Consider the following 23,283-nt stretch of genomic DNA (forward strand, 5'->3'; position numbering starts at 1 on the left):
TTAGTGTACAACTAGCAAATTTTCTTCACTCCTTTTGGATTTGGGGTCCCACTCCCACTTATGATTCAAGATAAGATAATCGTGATAAATATCTTTTAAAAGTACATGAGTTAAAATTTTTATCTTTACTCTTTATTCATAACTTTTTTAATCAAATAATTATATTAACATAAGAGTATTTATCAAGAATAAAAAATAAAAATCTAAACTCACGCTGCTTGGGCCATTTATTCATATTGAAGGTTCAATTTCTGAAAAAGTGAGTTTTTGCCATTTGTAGGATAGAGTTGTTCCTTTGTTGAAGCTAATCAATTCTATAATAGATTTCTGCTCAACAGCTTTTGCATTTCCACTAAAAAAATTTCAAGTTGAACTGTACAAGAAATGTCTTCCTCCTTGTTGAAATGCTGTTGAGTTCCCAACTCATCTACTTTTCCTATGCTTCACTTTTTTTCTTCCCTTTAATGGTCTAAACCGTTCTCTTTTGTCCTTACTGTGGAAACTGGTTCCTTCACCAGCTTCTTAACCTTTGGATCTTCGATAAATCCATCTGATCTCATAGCAGCCAAAAACTCCCTAGCCTTAGTGAACAACCCACATGTCGCCAGCCCTTGTAGCATTATTGTGTAATGTGCAGAATCTGGCACAACATCGTAACGCTTCATCTCTTCCCAAATCTTTAATGCATTCTCTGCTTGCTCCACTTTGAAGAACTTTTCAAGAACCATACCAAAAGTCTCCCTACTAGGACCTAATTTAGCTTTCTTCATCCGACTAAGAACTTCGAGGGTTTCCTCAAACTCTACAATCTCAAGAAACGCATGGTAGGTCTCTGTGGTTGGACCGATATTCTCCCCTAACATAGTGACCAGCATATTTCTCGCCTCATCGAGCTTTCTTGCTTTGCATAAAGGACTTATCATCGAGTTATAGGTAGTGGCATCCGGCTGCAAACCCGACTCTCTCAGTTTTTGCAGGATTTTGAGAGCTTCCTTGAAGCAATTCTCACGAGTAAGTACAAAAATTAAAGAATTGTAAACTTTGATACTGGGGAGCCAACCCCTTTTCTTCATTTCATCATAGAGTCTAAGCGAGTCGAATAGATTCCCATCTTTCGATAAGCAGTGTATCATGTGGGTGTAAGAAGTCGCATTGGGCTCTATACAGCACTTGGACATTTCTCTCCAAACTCGCTTGGCTTCAGAAAGATCGACAGAAATGTTACACCACCCGTTGAGAATAATGTTAAAACCCTCAGTTTCCAGTGGGAAGAGCTTCTTGTTAACAAGCATAAACTCTTCGGCCTTTTCGATGTAGCCATGTTTACAAAGAGCATTCAGGGCAATGCAGAACGCTTCTTGATCAGGGGTCAAACTGAATTTCTCCATAAAGTGGAATGCCCATATGGCCTTGTCTGGATCGTTTGCACATGCATACCTAATTAACAGAAAAAGAAGGAAAAGAATATGACTTGTACATACATATCTAAGAAACAAGGATAAAAATTTATGAGAAAACGGTACATTTTCCTGATGCTTTATACATACAAATTCTACTAAGATTAGATAAACAAGCATATGGCATTTAAGATTTTTCCCATTTTCCACACACCTAAGAAACAAGAATAAAATCCATCTACATACAAATCATTGCAACGCTAACAAACAAGCATTCAAAAAGTCGAAGATTTTTTTTTTCTTTTTTCTTTTTTTCCTGATAATTAACCCATCTAAGAAACAAGGACAAAAGTAATGAAAAAATTTCAAGATTTTCCTGATAATTAAATATCCAAGATCAAACAAAATAAGCCAATGGATATTAGATTGAAGGGTATGTATCTAAAATAACATAAACGAAACATGAAGGAAAAAAAAAAGGATCTTTACTTCCAAGTAGCAAGCACCGAAACTAAATGAAAATCTCTAATTACCTATCAATCATAACAAGCATTGCTCGCCGAGTATCCATTGATGATCGATGAAGGTCTCGAATCAAACACCAAGCAGTGTTGAACTTTCGGTGACTACCCAAAACCCACACCATCAAAATCCAAGCTTCTTCATCGCAGCAATCCCATTTCTCCCCCCATTTGAAAGCCAAAAACGCCACTCTCCAGTCCTCCCTCAGCACCCAAATCGCCGAACGGACCAGTTCCGGACTCACCTCGACGCACGACTCTTCGAGAGAGGACATGGCCTCCGCTTCTGTCGGAAAGTGGGCGACCTTTTCGAGAGACTTGACGACGTGGAGAAGACCCGGGTGGTCTTGGAGGTCATGGGTCTGGAAAGTTCCCGCGTTGAAGTCGAGTGGGTCGGGGTTGGTTTTGGGGGGTTGGTGTTGGAGTGTGGAGAAATGGAGTTGTGGAGGAGAGCTTCGAAAGGGTATGAAATGTGTTCGATGAAATGCTTGAGAGATATGGTGATGGGATTGTTGTGAGAGAGTTGAAGAAGAGGTTGAGTGCAGATGATGGAGAATGAATGGGGATAAGAGTTGGTGAAGATGTGTTCTTTGTAACCTCTTCGCAAGAGTGGGAAATGCCATCACTTAACGAGATGGAACATAGTTCGATTATCGTCTTCCCTGATAAAAGTTCGAGTTGGTGAACATTGTTCGATTTTTTATTTCTTCGCCTTTGAGCTATTTGATTTTGGGGATATTTATATTTTTATACTATATATTTTAGATTCTTTCAAAATTTATACTTTAGATTTTTTATCTCATTAAATATATAACTTTAAATTAAATTTAATATATAAATCTATTTCTAATGTTATAAGAGTTAAAAATTAATAACACAAAAAAAAATTCATTTGAATGGCATTTTACATATTTTAGAAGTCAAAATTGTGAGTTTAAAGTTTTTTTAGGTTTTTTCTTCTATGTTTTTATTTAAGGTTCTTTTAGGTATTTTTAAGATTAAAATTGAAGATTGACTGTGGAAATGTATAAATGTAATTATTAAATCTAATTTGAGCGTATAAATTTGATGAGATTAAAAATTAAAAATATAATCTTTAAATAAATCTAAAACACAAAGTATAAAAATATAAATATTTCTTGATGTTATTTTATTTTATTTTATTTTCTTTCTAAAACACGGCTTTCATTCTTTTGTGAAACGCAAGTCACGCTCATTACACTCATTTTTTTCTCTCCATTTAATGAAAAAACACATTAAATTAAAAAAAACATAAAATAAATAATTTTTTTTTATAAATTTAACGATTAAAAAATAAAAATTTACCAGTAATTTATTTTATGTTTTTTTTTTAATTTTTTAACTATTCTCATTTTGAGCGGTTATATTTAATTGTTTTCCATTTTCTTTTCTCTTCGAAGAAAGTCACTCGTCAATCCGTTGACAAAATGCTTTTTACTACCCACCGAAAAACCAAGAAAAAACAAAATGTTTCTTCACAAACGATGACAAGTATTAAGAGACAAAATGTGAGTTTTTAAAATTTAGGGGATAAATTAAAAATGGTCTTAAAGTTTATATTAATGATAATCATCTAAACGAATACTAACCGAAAAGACCAAAAAGAAGAAAAAGAAAATATTTTCTTCACAAAACGACGAAAAATCTAAAAGCTTATTGCCCGTCGTTTATCCGAACAAACGACAACAACTCTTAGACGACAAAATCATGTGCCGATGTGTGCAAGTTTCAAACGGAGACCAACAGGCCGTTGTCAAACTAACGACATCCACACTTGAAATAAACGACATGCCATTTTTCACTCGACAGATATCAAACAATGTCAGTTACACAAACGACATGTCGACTGTCGAGTTCACGTCGACGACAAGAATCGCATCGTTGGTCCTCAAGCCATCAATCGACATGTCGTTTACAGAAGAGCAATTGCGTTCCCAAACAACCAAATTGGTACATATATCATATCAGTACGTGGTACTCGAAAACAAATTTCTGTCAAAAACGTGGAAGGATCGATTGAGAACAGAGAAAGCACCGGAGCGTGAGTCGGGGAAGGCGAAGAAAATGAGCAGCGGCGGGCCTAAAATCGGCAGCGGCGGCGGCGGCGGCGGCGGTGGGAGTGGCGGCGGAGGGGGTTTTAGGGCGAGAATTGATCACTACTTGTACAGCGGAGAGAAGAAGCACGTCGCCGCTGGAATCGCCATTATCACCATCGTTTTCGGCATTCCTTGGGTCCTCATGAACCGAGGTTCGTCTCTCTTCCTTCCCTTGCTTCTCTACCTCCATTTAACTAGGGATTGTATTTCTCACTTGGGAGTGGGCCCAAACAAGATTTGAGATTTCTGCTTTCTTTTTCTTTTTTCTTTCTTTTTTTCTTTTTTTTTTTCCCTATAGCATCTGAGGAACATATTTGCAAATTTTATGTTGGAAAGGAGGGAATTTTGATTTTTTTTTTTTGGGTTTCTGTCTTTCTTGGACTGGTGCTGCGTGATCTTCCACTTCCATTGGGTATGTAGATTCAATAAATCAGGAATTTTGATTATAAATGGCTGGCAAGGAGTGGTTTCTCCATTACTAGTGAAAGCAAAGTAGTAAGAAAATGTTCATGAACACATTTGACTTTACAGCTCTATTATAAAGGAAAGCTTTTTTTTTTTTCTTTTTTCTTATATGTGGTTTGTGCCTATTTCCAATATTGTTGTTTCTATGAAATGGCTACACCGTTATTGAATGACATTGACTGTTTAATATCTTTGATTATGAACTCACTCAAAGGGCACCGTTATTGTTGTCTATATGCAATGGATTCCCTTTCTTTCTTTCTATCACTTGAATTGTTTGGTCAAATTTGTTTTCTTGCCAGGGACTGAACTATCTGAAGTAGTTTCGCATGCCCATCATCTTTTTCTGGTTATTTTCTTCAAGTTATTCTGAGAATTTCATCCTTTGATATGATTTATGGACTAAATTTACGGTACATGTTCTAGTGAGTCATTATTGAAGAACAGAGCAATATAAATGCTGCTTTTTTTATTGCTTGGTTGTTTTTTTTTTTCTATTCCGTCAATCGGTACTGCTCTCTGAATCCATATGTAGACGCCTCAAAGTACGAAATTGAACAACATGATACACTTGAATCTAATTGCATATAAGCCAAAAGAGGTACAAGAAGATCTTACCGCAGGCCTACTATGGCAGAACTATGGATATTTAGTTTCCTGATTTGTATTTACTTGCATTCGAGATGCAGGACAATTGTAGAAAACTGAGTTGTTTCTTTAGTTTTTCTTTTAATGCTGAACGGGATGTGTAGTTAATCTGGTTGGTTAATCATATTTTCTGACTTTTTTCGAACAAATGTATCAGTTATTTGATTAGACTTGTTCAAGTGGGTCATTATATCTTAATCTATATGCATCTTATACATCCTATCTAATACGATTGAGTTCTCTTGCAGGGTCTAAGCACCAGTCTCATCAAGATTATTTAGAGAAAGCTGATAAAGCCCGGAGTCAAAGACTTTCTTCTGGTTCATCATCTGCTAAATAAATTTTGAAAGCTTTCTGTTACGGGAGGGGGGATTCTTTCTCCTGTGAAAATTTTGATGTTGGATTGTTAATGGCTTTTGTTGTTCAATACTCTTTATTTCCAACGTCTTTTGCATCGGAGCGGCATCCGATGAGTTTCAAGGAATACAGTGTATTTGAGGACCGTACTTCTGTTTCTCGACGTGTTCGGCTGCAGTACCAAGTGTTTACTGATAAATAAGTGGAAATTTCTTGCTGTTGATTAGGAAATGAAGTGCCTTAACTCTTGGAAAGATCTATTGGTATTTCGTTTATCAACATTGTGAGCCACATTTCGTTGAGGGAATACTTTGTCACCATTAGATTATCTGAACTGGTCGTTTGGACACATATTGGTCGTGTTTAGAATTGATCCCGTTTTTATTTTTCACATTTTTTAAGAAAGAAAAAATGAAAACGTTTCTAAAACGGCATTTGGCGCAACAAAACAAAAAAAAACGGAAATGAAAACGATTTTTGATTTAGTGTAAAATGAGAGAGAAATGAAAAACGACATTTAGTCATTTTTTATTTTTTATTTTTGTTTTCTCCTCTCTCGAGCAGAGAGAAAGAGAGACATTAATGAGTTTTTTACGCTAAAAATAATCTCTTAATAAAATTATTAAACACATTTTTAAAAATGATTTCTGTCTAAGATTGAGAACGTTTTCAGTTTCATTTTTATACAAAAAATAAAATTATTTTAAAACGAATTTCAAATGCGCTCATTGTTATTTTGTCATGTTTGTGGTGAAAGTTTTTCTCTAACGAAGTCATGCGATGGGTTGTGAGACGAAGAAATTGACTGCTGAAATTTAATGAAATTAGTAACTTGGTAGATTTTATGCCGGCTACATGGATGTCCCGTAAATAGGGACAAAACAATTGCTTGATAAAACAAATTTTGATTATGAAGCATATCCATATGGCCCGTTTTCACTTGAATTATGTGAAATCTGAAGCTAGCCGTTGCGCAGAATCTGTCAAGGCGTACAGATATCTCTTGTTAAAACCGAATAGTCTTGGAAACCTTGTATAATGGATTGGCAACACTGGCAATTCGCAGAAAACTATGTTGAAAGAATTGCTTCCAGAGCACCAACTATGTTTCTTTTGTGCATTAAATCTTGAAAGAGAAACGTGTAACGATCTTCTTTCTTCTTCATTATTATATTTCTTTTGAATTGAATAATATAATGCAGTGTCGTCAAAGACACCTACAATGGCATCAGTCTTCGGTACTTGAAGAACCACACAAACGCACAAAATATGATGAAACCAACTGCTCCAGTAATCATAAGAACCCATTTGAATGCACCAGGATCCTCAAACATTTGAATCTCGAAGTTCATGCCAAAGATCCCTGCAACCACCCCAAAGATCGCCACCACAAATGTTGCTGTTGTGAGTAGGAGCTCGAATTGAATAAGCTGGTTTCGCACGTTATCCTGCCAACAAAAGCTCCTAGTGTTAGATATTCCCTTTATCTATAATGAACGGAATATCTAAATGAAAAAATAATAACAATAATGATAAAGAAAATTTTTGGATATTTTAGCCAGGCTAAAAGATGTCTAGTTCCAATCTAGAGCGTGATCCTTTCTGTGATTATGGTAACAGTAGAAAACATTCTCTGTTCCTTTGCCCCCTTCCCCCAATTACTTCTCTGCTCCTTAATGGAAGACTAACTATCCAGCTTCGAATTGCAAGACAACTATAACACAAGTACATTTATACACCGATAAGAGAAGAGTGTATACCAGCTGAATGTTGATGAAATCTTCAGTATCATCAATGTATTCTTTAAGCTGCGACATGAGAAATTAAAAAGAAGATTGATTAAAGACTGTATTAGCCGATTCAATCAAAGATGAGAATGTAAGAATTATAAATAACATGCGAAGCATACCGATGTCAACTTATTAAGAGTGCTGTCAATGACAACAAAGTATGCCTCGAGCAACATCTCAAGCTCGTCTATACTTTCTGTATTGCTTTCTGTGCTCCTCATACTCCCATGTCGACTCCTTGCAATACTCAAGCTCTTTTCAAGCTTTCGGAAATCAGGGGGTGAGGAGACTGGAGATACAGGAGCCGAGACAGACGCAGCATCTATAGATTTGAATCCCATCAAAGACTGCTCACCATAAAATGATGATTCCATCCTTCTTTTCTTCTCAGTGAGATACATCTCCGCCATATCCCCATCATCGTCCATTAGTTGCTCTATCTCATCCCTAACCTAAACACACGCATTAAAGAGAGGGAAATAGATTAGAAACTGGTGTTGGGCATCTTTTAATGCTCTTGTGCGCTAAGAAAAAATATGATATGCAGTTATATGATACCTTTTGAACTCTCCGAGTCAATGCGACAAGTCTGCTTTTCAACCGACGAGCACGTTCCAAGTTTAATGTACTGATCTTTGATGTAAGCTCATCCAACAAAGGGTATGCCTCTATTTCTAATTCCGCTGCCTTTAGGGAACAAATAGAAACGGAAAAAAAAAAAGAAAACATTAATTGACTTCTGATTAGCCAAAGGGTGCAACCGCGGGCTAGGGGGAAAAGGACTGAAAAATATTAAGTCTTTCCCTCAGCAAAGCAAATTTAACATCTTTTATTATCGAAAAAAAAGGGAAAATTTTCATATTATCACAAACGAAATATTCTTGATCTCGGAGAGACTCTCATTTGGTATTTTATGCGCCTTTATGAAAACTTTAGAAGTGCACTCTGACCTTAACGACTTCAATGTACATCTGGACTTCTGCTTTTTCAATAAGCCTAAAAGTCTAATGCTCCTCAAATTCATAAAATAAATGAAGTACAAAGGGAGAAAACGATAAAACTAAGATTTAGATTTGCTCCACTCACCTGAGAATCAAGAAACGTACAAGCAGCCTCTAGAGCAACTTCTAAGGCCCTAAACTCAAAGGGCAAATAATCAGGAGACATGCTCCCATAAACATTGTCAAAATTTCTACTTCCCCTTCTCCGACTCAAATCAGCATTATCTGATTGCCAGACCTCACCTACTGCAGTTGTCGTCAACCGCCGTTGTAGCTCCACCACGTACTGTAATACATAGCTATCTAGGGAATTCAGAATTAAAACCTCGTCCGCTGTAATGATACACCGAATCTGCTCCAGATTTACAACAATAGCCTTCTCTCTTCCAAGAATGGTCGAAGGGTACACAAACAGAGGATCAAGCAGGCGTAGATCACGGGCAGGTAAGTCGCACCGTCGCATCATGGTGAACTTATCAACCTCAATGATCTGCGAATTCCCGGATGCATCAACCCGAATCCAAGACCTAATACCTTGGCCACGCTTCTTCAGCCCGAGCACATCCACGCCTTGAAACGGTTGCCTCCCCGATGCCGATGGCCGATAGGATGCTTCCCTCAGGTTTATAGCCGATGCAGGCTTTGGCGGGAGCAAGCGCTCTTTAAGGTCCGCCATAGTTCAATTACCGGTGAATGCTGCGCCATGTAAAACACACGATGACATAACGTACTGATTTTCTTAACTGAAACAACTCATATCATAACTACATCAACTTGCTCTTAAATTCTCAGAAAGCAAACAAATTTAGAACCATCCTAATGTTTTAAATTCAGCAAATTCTCCGCTTTTGTATTTCGGTTTTCAAATTCCATTCCACTTCAAAATTCAATCTTTTATGCGTACCGTCCATGAATTACCACTTAAAGTTCTCTATTTTTTGCGCATTAACAAATAAAAAACTTCATACATACACAATTCTAGAATTCCCAGCTTCTCACACACACCACAATAAGTGAAAATCAATAAACATTTATACAGAGTACAGTGAGAGAGAGAGAGAGATAATTCACCTCCAACAATAAATTTGGCGTCGCCGTGAGGTGCTAGGCTATGGAAGTTCAGTTTAGAGGCTCCAATCGTCTGCTTGATTATGCGAAACTCGGCAAACGAAGGATTGACTAATCAAGAAATGAATCGATTCGCGCATTATTGAGCAAATCCAAGAAGAAGAAGAAGAAGAAGGAGCAGAAATGAAACCCTAGATTGGGGAAATACCTGAACCTGAAGAGAATGAAATCTGGATTAGCGAATACCAAAACTTGGTGGTGGCTACTGGCGGTTAACTTGTGTCTCTCCCTGCGAATCCAGATGAATCTCACGGTAATCATTTATCCATCTATTTATTTATTTATTTATTTTTATGATTGCTTTTCATTTGTCATTTCATTTTATTTTTCTACTTCTCAAGGATTAATTTCAATTTTGGTCTTCAGGTTATGCATTTTGTTCTATTTTGTCCCCTAATTCTAAAACAGAACAAATTGCCCATCAAATTATGAAACCAGGTGACCTACGGTATTCTAGATAAACAAAAGGAGACAGAGGCCTTTTAAATAGTATCTCAACAGGATTTCTGTCACTTATTTTTTATTAATAACATTTTTAGTCAAATAATCATATAACAAAATAGTATTAATCAATAACGAAAAATAAAAATTCAAATTCATGAATTTTTAAGGTAAATTCTATAATTTTTTTTTCTAATAATAATGTTTGACCCACAAAATTAACCCATTGAATTTTAATCATATAACTATATCAGTTAATGGGATATTAATTAACAAAAAGTTTTTAAAAATACCATCAATAAAATAATGTTATTTTATTTCTGCAATTGTTGGGGGTGGTTTGGCTATTGCTAGGGCTCATGAGGAGGTTCGTGTGGCTTCTGTTGAGCAGTCTTAGGGTAGAAATATTTGACATGGCTATAATACCCCTAGAAAGGTCAATTACGATTTGGAAGGCTCTTCATGATACTCTTTTGGTGGAGACTGTTATGCAAAAGAGAGCTTTTATTTTTGCCTCAGTTTGTCGTTTTTGTTATAAGCATGATGAATCTATTTCCCACTTATTTTTATATTGTGATTTTGTTGTTAAGATTTGGGATCATATTTATAAGATTTTTGGTAGGTGATCATGTCCTGCTCAAAGTACTGAAGAGATAATTTCTTGTGCTTTTGAAGCTGATTTTAGTTCTCAAGCTTATTGTTTATGGTCTACTGTGATTGTTAATATCTTTTTGGACTATTTGGTCTTTGACAAACATGGTTATTTTTTATGGTGTGGTTCCTAGTTTCTGTTTTTTCTAGATGGCGGTTAAGCAAGCAGTGGTTGAGGTTGGTAGGCTAAAGATTGGTGTTATGAGAAACTCTATTCAAGAGCTTCCTGATGTCAAAGCTTTTGGTCTTGAGGTTGGCATAAGAAAGCTCCTAAGATCTAATATGTTGTTTGGATTGCTCCTTTGTTAGCTTAGATTAAAATTAACACGGATGAGGTTGCTAAGAGGAATGGGTTAGTTTCTGTTTTTGTCTAATTTTACACAAATCAACCTTTGCATCATTATCAACTGTAGGTTTCAAAATTTCCATTCTAACAAGTTTGCGGTTGCATTGAAAAATTACAAACGAAATATTACACATACGCAGACTAGTTATTATTTATGTGTGTTACTTTTTGAATAAAATATCCACTCATTTTTTGTTAGTTGTGAGGAAAAGAATCGTAAAGACCATCATTCAAATCCGCACAAGCAAACTCAAACCATCAAGAAATCAAGCATTTTTCTTAAAGTCTGTTACTTAGACGTTAATGACCTTTTTTTTTTTTTAATAAAGTCGTTTATTAACCAGTTTTTTTTTTCCCGGAAATAAAATACTAACTTTCCCTCCCCCCTTTTTTTTTTTTTTTGTCCCGATGAGGTTCCAACTCATTCTAACAATAAAATATTCACACCATGCGAGTAAATACAATATTTAAATGTGGCAGCACAATCAAATGCCAAAAAAATATTCACAACATGTGATTAGATACCATGCAAGTTGCACCATCATATTAAAAAAAATCAAACTTTTCCTTACTTTTTTGTTTTTTTTTTATTACAGCTAGCCTTAATATTATTTAATATCTCTAATCAGAGCTCCTAACTCCTACATCCATTTTTAAATTCAGATCTTTCACAAGCAATTCCTCTATTGTCACTAAATCGTTCACAGAGAGAAGTATAGTGCCCTTGTGAAAACAGCTCCGAATCTGAGTATGGCTGAAGCTCTAGTCTCATTACTCATTGAGCATTTCGGTTCCATGGCTCTTGAGCGGATTGAAGGGGAAGTGAGGCTGGTCAAAGGTGTGGATGAAGATGTTGCGAACCTCAAGACCAATCTTGAGGACATTCAAGCAGTGCTTGAGGGTGCTGAGCAGAAGCAACTGAACGATGCGAGTCTAAAGAGATGGTTGGATAAGCTCAACAATGCGGCGCACAACATGGATGATGTTCTGGACGAGTGGAACACTGCCATTCTTGAATTCAAAATCAAGAAAGAAGAGGAAGCTGAAAACAATGCTTCTTCATCAAACAAGAAGGTGTGTTTTCCTATGCCCTCTTCTTGCTTCTGTTTTACCAGAGTCAAACGTCTTACTTTGCGTCGTGACATTGCTCTCAAAATCAAAGAACTGAACCAAGACCTGGATAGGATTGCCAAAGATAAAGATAAATACAATCTTAACATAAAAAGGGTCATTGAATGACCTGAGCATCGACAGACTACTTTCCTTATTGATGAAACCAAAGTTCAAGGTCGAGATGAGGATAAGAGTCTGTTAATAAGCAAATTGTTGAGTGAGAGCAGTGATGATGGGAGACGCATTGATATCATCCCCATTGTGGGGATGGGCGGTCTCGGAAAAACTACTCTTGCCCAGCTAGCTTATAATGATGAGACGATTAAGACCCACTTTGATAAGCGAATTTGGGTGTGCGTCTCAGATCCTTTCGAGGAGGTCAAGATTGCCAAAGCAATTATTGAAGGCCTCGGAAGTAGTGGTCCAAGTTCAGTCGAATTGAATGCTTTAGTGCGCTGCATTCATGAGTCCGTCGAGGGAAAGAAATTTCTTCTCGTCCTAGATGATGTATTGCTTGAAGATTACAGTAGATGGGAAACTGTACATGTAGCTCTTCAAAATGGTGCTATAGGGAGTACGATACTGGTGACCACCCGAAAGCAAGAGGTTTCGATCATGATGGGGGCAGCCACACACCAGATTAGTCTGTAAAGATTGTCTGAAGAGCATTGTTGGTTAATTTTTAGCCAATTGGCATTCATGGAAAGAACAACAGAGGAGCGCACAGAATTAGAAAATATTGGTAGGCAAATTGCAAGAAAATCAAGTGGCTTGCCCCTTGTTGCTAAAACTTTAGGAAGTCTCATGCGCTTCAGAAAGACCATAAGTCAATGGGAGGACATTTTGTGCAGTGAACTGTGGGAGTCGAAAGATGTTAAAGTTAGGGAAATTTTTGCTCCATTTCTACTTAGTTATTACGATCTATCTCCTCTGCAAAAGCGTTGTTTTTTATATTGTTCGGTATATCCTAAAGATTCTAATATTGGAAGAGATGACTTGATCGAGATGTGGATGTCACAAGGTTATTTAAGTCAAACAATAAATTCTAAGAAAGAAGGTCGAGATTGTTTTGAAAGTTTAGCTATGCGGTCGTTTTTTCAAGATTTCGAAGAGGATGAATACTATGGAGCCATTACTTGCAAAATGCATGACATAGTTCATGACTTTGCTCAATTTTTGATGGGTAGTGAGTACGTTCTGATAGAAGTTGATGGTATTGAAGAGAATAAAAAGGAAGTAGATGAAAGCACTCGTCACTTGACCATAGTGGTTGGATCTGAAGACCATTTTCTGACCCTAAGGCACAATGCAAAGAATTTGCGCACAATTTACATTTACGCAAACACCAACAAACTACATGTTGATAGAATATTGTTGTTTTCTCATCTGACACGTGTTCGGACGTTAAAATTGTGTGGCTACATTGAAAGTTTACTAGAGGATATTGGTTTATTGAAACATCTCAGATATCTGGACTTGTCTGTTAACACTAATTTGAAGGAATTGCCTGGCACATTGTTTAATCTTTATAATCTTCAGACTCTGAAATTGTGTTATTGCTTTTCACTTCCAAGACTACCAGAGAAGATTGCAAAACTGGTCAACTTAAAAAATCTATATATCAAGGGGTGTCGCTTCGAGGGCCTGCCAAAAGGGATAGCAAAATTGACTGGTCTCCTAACTCTAGATATGTGGGTGGTGCCCAAGGAGAGAAAAACATATTTTGATCTCGGAGATCTGAAAATGTTGAAATACCTTCAATTTCAAAGCTTTCTTTGTATTCAAAGGTGCGCAAACGCGGGGAATCTTGATGAGTCTGAGAAGATAAATCTCAGCAATTGGCAACATCTTCTTGACTTGACACTGCGTTTTAGAGAAACTGATGAGCTGTATGAAATTGGAGAAATTCTTGATGATGATACTGAAATTCTGGAATCCTTGCAACCGCATCCTAACTTAAAAGCATTAGAGATCTCGGTCTACCTAGGTGCAACTGTGTCCCCTACTTGGATGATGTCGCTAACTAATTTGACAAGTCTCGTACTAATCTCATATACAAAATGTGAGATTTTACCCCCACTAGGAAAAATGCCTTCTCTTGTTTCGTTGGTTATTTGTTGCTTGGTTAGCTTAAAGAAGGTGGGTCCAGAATTCCTTGGAATTATAGAAAGAGACGAAGAAGACCACGGTACAGCTAGAAGGGATCAGGATAGTCCATCCGAACCGTGCATTATTTCATTTCCGAGATTGAAAAAGCTTAAATTTGATATGAACGTGGAGTGGAAAGAGGGGGAAGGATACAGGATGACAACAAAGACACCGACAAAAATTATGCCATGTCTTCACTCCTTGAAGATTACCAAGTGTCACAACCTAGAATCGCTCCCGGATTTCCTGCAAATGACTCCACTGCAAAATTTATCTGTCAAAAAGTCTAGAATTTTGCAACGAAATGTCCGAAAAGGTACCGGAAAGGAATGGTACAAGATTTCTCATGTCCCAAACATCCAAATCAATAAAAAGTACGTGCAGAAAAATGGTGTTTGAATTCAGAAAGACAAAAGTGACGATGGAGAAACATCATCAAGCGAATGAAACTCGTCGGAAGCAGAAAAATGCATGCAACTAGTGTCATGAAGCTTGGCTCTTGGATCCATGAGGCGGATAATGCTCCAGCATTTTCTGGTAATTTTACTTTATCCTTTCATGCACAAAATTTCTGAACTTATTCGCATATTTTTAGTCTTTGCTTTAAAAGCTTATGTTAACTTGTGGCCCATATGTATTTTCATAATCCCCACTATTTTTTTTCAATACATTACCTTCTCTCACTATGATATTTTCTTTCGACTCTAGCCTCATTAGCATACACATGTCCAATCGGAAGAAGTATTATCCATATGTGCGGAGACTCAGGCGTTGTGATGATCTTTCCAGAAAATTTCTTTCTTATGGTAAGTCATGAAAACGAAATTCTACTCACCTCATTTTTGGATTTTCCAAATTTTCTTTGGTTTCAAGATTATATGTTAATGACATATTATAGTCTTCAGATTTGTCAGGGGCATGTTTGTATGTTTCTCTACTAAAATAGCCAAGGGCCATGAACTTTTGCAGCCACAAAAGGACACTTGATGGAAATTTCCAGACTCTCTCACTATATCAAGTCATCATGATGCATAACCAGTTCTGGGACCACATTGATGGAAATTGGAGAGTAAGTGCACATCTAGCAAAGTGATTGCTTCTGTTCTTTTTATTTTAAGTGAAAGTGTAAATCTCATTTGAATTTCTCTCTCATTTTTTACACAAAAATTAGATTTTTGAATCACTTGTAGAAGGAGAGTATTGATCTTGGAGGAGTAGAAATTTCTGCAAGATTAAGGTATTATGTTTTTCATGATGTTAATTTGTCATGATGTTAACCTTTTAGCATAGCTCGACATATTAATTTTAGATACTGGCCTTTCAGAGTCCTTAGATTCAACTACATGGTTCTGAGATTTTAACTTTTGTGCTGATGGATATGCAACACAAAATTATAAGTTGCTATAGGACATGTAGCGGTCGAGGTATGTTTTGCAAAGCCTACCTGTTCTATAACTATACAGGAAAAAAAAAAAAAAAAAAAAAACAGTTAAATATCATCATACATTTAATAAACCAATGGATTGCGTGCTGCGGATCAAGTTTTCTTTTATGGAAAAGCTACCGACAAATCCAAAACTAGATGTCAACGTCCAATGCCTTTATAGGTATGCAATTAAACCAAATGGCAAGTTCATTCTAATGTGTGTCCATTTTTCATTCAGTTATGTATATGTGGTTCCGATTTCTCAATCAGGTGGCATGAGATGGCAAGTGAAAATGCTGGTTGCAATTTCAGGTCGAAGAAGAAGGATGAAGACTACTCTATGAGGGTGGTTGTTGGAGCACTTTGGCTCTGGCTTTTGGGTATATGTGCTTCTGTTGACCTTTTCAGGGAATCTTCTGGCACAAATTTGCTATGCAATAAAATCCCAACCATGTCCTGTGTTAACAGAATGCAAGAATACTTTGAACTCTGATTAATCCAAGGCTTCTGCTCCACTCTACGGCGCGGAAATATCTTTCTGGACTGCTTGTTGGGAATGCTGAAAACAGTTGGGAATGCTTTGCTGCAGAAGACAGTGACAACCGAATTTCTGGAGGGCAAAACTTGCAATTACAGTATTATATTACAGTTTCAGTTTTGGTACTCATTGTATAAACAGTCTAGAGGTTGCAGAGGGATATTATCATTGTAATTTTCTGTATTGAGATCACATTTTTTACAGTATGACTTTCGTTTGGCCTGAGAGAAAATCAGTACTCTTTGTCTGAGAATTTGGGGACGGCAAACAAGATCAAACTTGTAATTCTCCATTAGTGATCTTTACAAGCAGTCTCCTGACCCGAGGACTTGGGAGGATTTAATCTCTGAACCTCGTTAAATCTTGGTGTGATTGTTTTATTGATTCTCTGTTTCTGATTGTTGGTGCATTTACTTATTTTCTTCTGTGCGCTTTGTTCTTGGTTCTGGTCCGTGTTATTGTGTGATGTTTGCGTGAACACATACCACCACGCATGTATGGTGTACTTTATATTAATGTCAGATTTGTGATTCAATCAATCAATAACATCTACATGTGCCATGTAAATTCTTTCATGACATTTGAAAGTAAAGAAGAATTTGATTAGAAACAATTCTTGACACTAGAAAAAAGAGGACTGAGGGAAGAAACTCTTGCTCTTCGCCAAAATGCAAAGCTCAATTATGAGAAGGAAATACAAAACACACCCACCAAACATAAAAAATTGCAAAAAGGAAAAGGAGGAAATTTTCTTAATAACTCTTTACTTGATCAGGGCCAAGCCAAAAACTCAGCTCCAATTTATCATGTACGTAGTGGAAATGATTTTGGAATTGTTATGAAACCATTTTCCAGACTTGTATTATCCCATTTTATTAGAATGACAATTCCTATATTTTAAACTCAATTGAATAAATATTTTTCCTAGAATGACATTTCATATATTGCTCCTATTATACTTTACTTCAATCACCCTACATCACATATTTATTATATTTATAAATATTTATCATATCCTAGTAATAAATATACGACAAACCAAAAGGAAATACGACAAGTTACCCTCCTTGTTGTGTGTGTTTTTTTTTTTTTTAAATCTTCTGATGTACTAAATCATATGCGAGTGGATAATATATCTAATAGTAAAAGACAGATTCTTAGCTTCGTTATACTATAATTACAAGATGAAAAGAAAAGAATCACCAATTACTTTATAAAAGTGTTAAAGCAAAAAAAACAAAAAAACAAAAAAGAAACTACAATTGTCAGGTGGGGAGTTGGAAAATTTCTTGGAATAAGTGAGTGCGTAAAGAAAGAGTAAAATGTGTTAGTAAAGAATTTGGTGAAAAATAACATGAAAAAATCTATAAAATTATTATACATGAGAGGGGGTAATCCTTCAGAGATAAAAATAGCCAATTATATTGTGAAAAAGAGCTAATCAAAATAAAAGTAGAGAATTAAAAAAAATGATTGATTAATTAAAAAAATAAATAAATAAAATAGTAAGTGTGCAGGTGTGTGGAAGAAAAGTGAGAGAAAGAAAAAAAAAACAAAAAGGTGCGTGAAAGAAAAAGTGATAAAAGTGTGAGATAGTGTGTGTAGAGAGAATTGTCCAAGAGGTAGAAAAAATTTGTCATTTACTCATCTATTTTAATCTCATTATGATGTTTTATATATTAAATTGTCTACACGTTTCTTTTTACCTCTCAAGCCTTCTTCTATACTGAAGTACCATCTCAAAATAAAAAGTTTATCTACTATTGTTAATTAGATTCATGTTTAAGACATACAGATTATAAGCTTTTGAATCAGTCAAAAAAAATGATGAGGTTATAAATTTTAAAATCTCTAAAAAAAATTAAAATAGAGTTAGAAATTTCAAAACTCTATAAAATTATGGGGTTGTAAAATTTAGAATCTCTAAAAAAATCAAATAGAGTTATAAATTTTAAAACTCTATAAAATTATAGAGTTGCAAAATTTAGAATCTCTAAGAAAATCAAATAGTGTGTAAATTTTAAAACTTTACAAAATTATGAGGTTGTAAAATTTAGAACCTCCAAAAAAATTAAATAGAGTTGAAAATTTTAAAACTCTATAAAATTATGAGATTGCAAGAATTAAACCTCTAAAAAAATATCCAATCATTATGATGCAACCTAAAAAAAATATACTTGTATATATATATATATGTGTGATAAATCTGATTATAATAGTGTAATTTAAAATATTATTATAATTTTAGATCTAACTTACGAAGTGCAGCCCGAAATAAAAAAAAATTTGATGATCACTTACACAAAAAAAAAAAAAATGTCTCCATTTTCTGCAAATTTTTTTAGTCAAAAGACAAACAAAAAAACTGACCGATGGAATGACTCTGTATGACAGAATGCAATAAAAAATTGACGATCTGTTAAAAGCAAAAAAAACAAAAAGAAAAGGAATAAAAAGATAGAACGATAAAAAAAATGAATCATATATACATATATATGTGTGAGAGAAAAATATGGAAAGACACTGACACACTTTTTTTTTTTACGTCTGCAATAGACTACCGAAAGGAAAAAAAAAAAAAAAAAGGAGCAAGTACTTTGGCTGATAGCTCTCAGCTCTCTACGCCAATCAAGATATGATGGCAATTGATGTTCTTCTACATTCACGTACACGTGTATATATCAAAAAGTTACCAGACTTACTTTGCACTTGCAGTGGTGTTGTGATGTTTGCAGTGTAATAGTTCATATATATATATAGAAACGTGGAGAACGAATGAGGATGAGGTTTTCTTTGAAATTAAATTGAGAGCAAAAAAGAAGGATATACGTCATATAATTGAATTAATCAGTTTAAAGATGATAAAATTAAAAATTAAAAAAGGATAAGAAATAGAAGATAAATTTCAAAAAAATTCAAAATATTAAATACCTCAAAATTTAAAGTGCACATTAAAAAATGAGCCTATTGTCTCATAAAATTATATGGTGATTAAATATAATTTTTAAATCTCAAATTCAAATAAAAAAAATCTCAACACTAAATTTAAAAAGGATCCTTTTAATTTCTCATAAGGTCATATACTGAAAAATTATCAAATACAACTTTCAAATCCAAATTCTAAAGTAAAATTTCGAATCAAATTTTAAAACATCTTTGAATTCCTCATATGGTCATATATCGGGGAATTCTCCAAAATTAAAATTCAAATTCAAGAACTACAATTGACTTGAATTCTTATCGGATACGTAGGCAACTTAAAATTTATGTGCAGTTTCAAGATCAAATTTGATCCTAAAAATCCTCATAATAGACAAAATCAAAACAAAACTAAATCAAATTTCAAAGTGCGTCAATTTCTCATAAGGTCATACACTGAGGAATTATCTAAAATTTTCAAATCTAAAATTCGAATTACAAGTGGCTTGATCCCCTAATGGGGCATGAAGGCAACTCGACTAAATTCACCGAGTTCAGCCGCAATTTTAAATCAACCCAAATTTCTCAAATTCACAAAAAAATAGAATTTACTGTTTTAATTGGAATCAAAAGGTTTTTCCTTGTACCAAAGGATTGTAATTAAGAGGTTATTCTTATAATCTTGAATGGGTCAAACTAAAAATAATAAACTCCTATACTAATTAAATTATAGGATATGTGAAATTATGTTGTGTGTGAAATATTATTTCAACATTAATAACTATTTTACCCATCAAAAAGCTAGAATCATCAAAGCCTTTTCTCTTTTTCTCTCTCTTTTTCCTTCACTTTTCCTTTCTCTTTCTCTCTTTTCTAGGCATTTTGCAGTAACATTTAGGACTGTTCATAAACCCGTAAAACCCATAAGCCCAACCCACCCCACCCCAACCCAACTCGAAAAATGCAATTTCTAGTTTTTTTTTTTTTTTTTTGCGGCCCATTCAATGTCTGGCTTGAAGTTTTGGAGTGGGTTGGGCCTATAATGACCCGCACACCCCAATCCAACCCGCGATCTAACTTGCATTCTCTAATATCTAACCCTAGACATGCAACTCATTTATACTCTCTAGTTTTTTTATGTTTGAATTAAGCCTCTATGTTTCCTTTACGTTAAGACTAATTTATGAGTGTAGACTAATTTATGTTTGCTTTATGTTTGATGTTGGATGGGCTACTTTGCTTCATGTTTGATGTTAGATTGAACTTTGAGTCTTTGATTCTTTGAATGTTGAAACTGACCCCCAACCCACCCTGCACCGCCCAACCAAACCAAACATTATTGGGTTGTGAAATTTTTCTAACATTGTTGGGGTCAAATAAGTGCAACCCTCACTTTTTAGGGCGGGGGAAGAAAAAGTCCTACCTGGTACCAACTCAACCCATGAACAGCCCTAATAACATTTATAAAAATAAAAGAAATAGAGTTTTACCGGTAGGACTTTGTTCTTACGGGTGATTTAGGAAAATACCTTTAAAAGTTCTTCTCTTTAGTTTCATACCTTTAAAAGTTACAAGTTTTGATTTATATGTTTGAGTTTAATGAGATTGAGTGACAAAAATACCCTTTTCTCTAAAATAATGAACATTAAAAGAAAAGAGAGCAAAAAAATAAAAAAGAAACACCATCTTCTCGTTCAAGAAAGAAAGAAGGAAAGAGGGGAGGTTCTCATTTTTCATTCTATATACACTACCCACACAAGTCATTTTTGATCAACTAAGCATCCAAATGTGGTGAAAGTTTGTCCATTTTACTCATTTTATGGAGGTTCTACATTTAAAATGGATTTGAAGGTATAATATATAATTTAATTTAGTTTTTTGCTTTAAATTTTTGTTTAAACCCTGGGTTTTTTGTGTTTTTTCATTTGTTGAAGAATTCGACCATTTTTTGCATTTTGAGATTGAATTTGTGATTTTTAAGATGAAAAATTGAGGTTGAAGATGAACTAGTGATCTATAATGCAGTAGAGATCTCGACTGCACAATAAAGATGCACTATCAGTTGAGCAGTAGGGATTCTACTAGAAACAACAGTAGAGCTCAAAGGGCAGTAGAGTTTTACTGTGAATTACACTAGAATTTAAGATGTTTGGGGCTTATTGCTTGTTATATTATTCATATTCAAAGCAAATTGGATTATATAGACTTAGACGGTAAACGTTTTTTAAAGACTTTGAATTGTTGATGGCTAATATTTATTTATTTAGTGTATGTTTTGAGAGTTTATGCTTATAGTAAAAGTTTGGCATTTTTGTATTGCAATGTTAATCTGTGGAAGGTGAATGTGCTATAGTTTTCATTAATTGATTTATCTTTTGAATGGTTTAAATTTATTTTTAAAATTTGTATCTTATCTCATATTCATTGTCTCACGTAATATATTTTTTATTATTTTCTTTAGGAAATGCCTCAGACAGTTATCATGATTTGTTGCGGTGGAGCATGGAAGAAACAGAAAGGCTCGTTACCAATGGTTTAATGAAAATAATGATGAGGCTATTGTTATTGTTATTGACACAGAGATTAAATTTCCGGACTTAATTTGCAATTTAATCTTGTTCTTTTTTATGTATTTATTTTAGACACTATGTTATACTTTTCGAACCTGCTTTGACGTTTATTATTAGAGCATGTTTTGTTTTATATTAGAACATTTTAAATTACATTATAAAAGTGCTTGAAAATTAATTCTACTGCCCATTATAAATAGTACTCTACCGGACAGCAGAGAGTAGAGACATATATTATTAAAGTCTATCATATAGTAAGTGACTCTACTTACTAGTTGTATTACTCTACTGAGCAATAGAGAGCTTTACTAATTGAGTGTACTAAGTAGTAGTGTACGTCTATCTACTGTACAATCGAGCCCATTATAAATTTAGTTAATAAGGTATTTTTAATTCAATAAAAAACGTTTTGCACCTTAATTACTAGTGCGTACATAAAAAAAAAATACTATTTACTTAGTTTACTAAATTAGAATTTTCAAAGTTTCACTTTAGTTATTAGTGTCACATTAAGTTTTTTTTTTATGCAATTTCATATATTTGGTGCGAATAATCAATACGTCTAATTAATTAGTAATATTATTCAAGAAAAATTAGATTTAACCAAGTTTTCTAACTAAAAAAAAAGCAAATAACTTTGAGATTAAAAAGAAGATGAAAGCACAGCAAAAGAAATTGTGCACAGTTTAGAGTGAAAAAGAAATGTTGCTTTTCCATAAATACACGTAAGGTATTACATATCCCGCTGATAATCAAATATATACGACTACCTTGCTTATTGAATTGAGTTAAATTAATTAGCAATCATTAAATAAGAAGACATAAAGAGAGCGAAACGAAGTCAGGACCTTCAAACGCTATTATTATTTTAATTTTTATTCAAAGTTTCGATATTTAGTTACTTATTTTGTTAGATCTTGTGTTTTAGTTTTAATAGTTAAATTAATTTACTTTTTTTGCTTCAATTACTTAATTCACTCCTAGATAAAATTTAGTCACGAACACTCACGGTACTTAATTTAATTCTTAAAAATTCAATCCTTATGGGGACGATATTCGACTTTTTAATCATTTTATTACTTTCACGACTTGTGGAAAATTTTGCAACAATCATAGAGAATTCGGGCTCCTCTTTTTTGTTGCATCAAATTGAGTTCTGTAACATCTCAGCCCAACGTTTTCAGGTAACTACTCTTCTTCAACTAGCTTTTTTAGATGTTCAACTTGGCTACTTTGGACACATTTCCTTATTTCCTACAAAATAATATTGTGTTGTTATGTTTTTCAATTTCCTTTGATCTACCAATGAGGAAATGCAAGAAATTAAAGTAAAGTGGCTAGCATACCAAAATGAGGAAATGCAAGAAATTGCGTTTTACATATGCACTTGGATAAAAAATGTAGTTTTTTTATTTTCTTGAAATTTGGATCATAGAACTAGTTTCTTCTGTTGTGGATTTAAATCAAGTAATAACAGCGATCAGAAGAAAGCACCTCTTATGTTGCAGGAAAGTTTATTCCTGGATACTCAGTTGAAAAAAAAAATAATAAAAATAAAAAATAAAAAAATAAAACATTGTGGATGGGATGATACTCTAAAATCACAATTGTTTCTCTCGCAAATTCCGAATGAAGCTCGTGGACACTTATTTGACAAATGCTCAAGGCAAAATGATTATTATATAAAGTCATCACTGGAGTAATCTG

The 23,283-nt window shown here is 34.4% G+C and overlaps 5 protein-coding genes across 5 annotated transcripts; 3 read left to right on the forward strand and 2 right to left on the reverse strand.

Moving 5' to 3' along the window:
- Window positions 1–222: 222 nt before the first annotated feature.
- Window positions 223–2,614, reverse strand: LOC21401045 (pentatricopeptide repeat-containing protein At1g80880, mitochondrial). The gene is made up of 2 exons (XM_010095748.2): window positions 1,931–2,614; window positions 223–1,437 (listed from the first exon to the last, which is right to left on the reverse strand). Exons 1-2 carry the CDS (start codon window positions 2,539–2,541, stop codon window positions 462–464), a joined length of 1,587 nt encoding a protein of 528 aa, XP_010094050.1. The 5' UTR covers window positions 2,542–2,614; the 3' UTR covers window positions 223–461.
- Window positions 2,615–3,778: 1,164 nt separating this feature from the next.
- Window positions 3,779–5,761, forward strand: LOC21401046. Its single transcript, XM_010095749.2, has 2 exons — window positions 3,779–4,187; window positions 5,397–5,761. Exons 1-2 carry the CDS (start codon window positions 3,779–3,781, stop codon window positions 5,486–5,488), a joined length of 501 nt encoding a protein of 166 aa, XP_010094051.1. The 3' UTR covers window positions 5,489–5,761.
- A 555-nt stretch (window positions 5,762–6,316) lies between these two features.
- Window positions 6,317–9,700, reverse strand: LOC21401047 (magnesium transporter MRS2-1). Its single transcript, XM_010095750.2, has 7 exons — window positions 9,573–9,700; window positions 9,368–9,475; window positions 8,382–8,992; window positions 7,854–7,982; window positions 7,415–7,747; window positions 7,266–7,313; window positions 6,317–6,953 (listed from the first exon to the last, which is right to left on the reverse strand). Exons 3-7 carry the CDS (start codon window positions 8,970–8,972, stop codon window positions 6,723–6,725), a joined length of 1,332 nt encoding a protein of 443 aa, XP_010094052.1. The 5' UTR covers window positions 8,973–8,992; window positions 9,368–9,475; window positions 9,573–9,700; the 3' UTR covers window positions 6,317–6,722.
- A 966-nt stretch (window positions 9,701–10,666) lies between these two features.
- LOC21401048 (disease resistance protein RGA2) lies at window positions 10,667–12,626 on the forward strand. Its single transcript, XM_010095751.2, has 3 exons — window positions 10,667–10,803; window positions 11,570–11,936; window positions 12,117–12,626. The coding sequence occupies exons 1-3, from the start codon at window positions 10,667–10,669 to the stop codon at window positions 12,624–12,626; spliced, it is 1,014 nt and encodes a 337-aa protein (XP_010094053.2).
- Window positions 12,627–12,674: 48 nt separating this feature from the next.
- LOC21401049 (putative disease resistance protein RGA3) lies at window positions 12,675–14,522 on the forward strand. The gene has a single exon (XM_010095752.1). It carries the CDS (start codon window positions 12,675–12,677, stop codon window positions 14,520–14,522), a length of 1,848 nt encoding a protein of 615 aa, XP_010094054.1.
- The last annotated feature ends 8,761 nt before the right edge of the window (window positions 14,523–23,283 follow it).

This window comes from Morus notabilis, unplaced genomic scaffold (assembly GCF_000414095.1).
Source record: "Morus notabilis unplaced genomic scaffold, ASM41409v2 Scaffold235, whole genome shotgun sequence".
Taxonomy (NCBI): domain Eukaryota; kingdom Viridiplantae; phylum Streptophyta; class Magnoliopsida; order Rosales; family Moraceae; genus Morus; species Morus notabilis.

What these genes read in the sequence shown, in the direction of transcription:
- LOC21401047 (XM_010095750.2), bottom strand. Translation starts at nt 8,972, where the DNA reads ATGGCGGACCTTAAAGAGCGCTTGCTCCCGCCAAAGCCTGCATCGGCT. An exon ending in CTCTTAATAAGTTGACATCG is followed by an intron (nt 7,314 to 7,414) that starts GTATGCTTCGCA and finishes CTCATGTCGCAG; the next exon opens with CTTAAAGAATACATTGATGA. An exon ending in ATTTCATCAACATTCAGCTG is followed by an intron (nt 6,954 to 7,265) that starts GTATACACTCTT and finishes TTTTGTTGGCAG; the next exon opens with GATAACGTGCGAAACCAGCT.
- LOC21401046 (XM_010095749.2), top strand. Translation starts at nt 3,779, where the DNA reads ATGTCGACTGTCGAGTTCACGTCGACGACAAGAATCGCATCGTTGGTC. An exon ending in TTGGGTCCTCATGAACCGAG is followed by an intron (nt 4,188 to 5,396) that starts GTTCGTCTCTCT and finishes GTTCTCTTGCAG; the next exon opens with GGTCTAAGCACCAGTCTCAT.
- LOC21401045 (XM_010095748.2), bottom strand. Translation starts at nt 2,541, where the DNA reads ATGGCATTTCCCACTCTTGCGAAGAGGTTACAAAGAACACATCTTCAC. An exon ending in ATGCTTGTTATGATTGATAG is followed by an intron (nt 1,438 to 1,930) that starts GTAATTAGAGAT and finishes TCTGTTAATTAG; the next exon opens with GTATGCATGTGCAAACGATC.
- LOC21401048 (XM_010095751.2), top strand. Translation starts at nt 10,667, where the DNA reads ATGGCGGTTAAGCAAGCAGTGGTTGAGGTTGGTAGGCTAAAGATTGGT. An exon ending in CTCCTAAGATCTAATATGTT is followed by an intron (nt 10,804 to 11,569) that starts GTTTGGATTGCT and finishes AATCGTTCACAG; the next exon opens with AGAGAAGTATAGTGCCCTTG. An exon ending in CTTCTTCATCAAACAAGAAG is followed by an intron (nt 11,937 to 12,116) that starts GTGTGTTTTCCT and finishes GAGCATCGACAG; the next exon opens with ACTACTTTCCTTATTGATGA.
- LOC21401049 (XM_010095752.1), top strand. Translation starts at nt 12,675, where the DNA reads ATGGAAAGAACAACAGAGGAGCGCACAGAATTAGAAAATATTGGTAGG.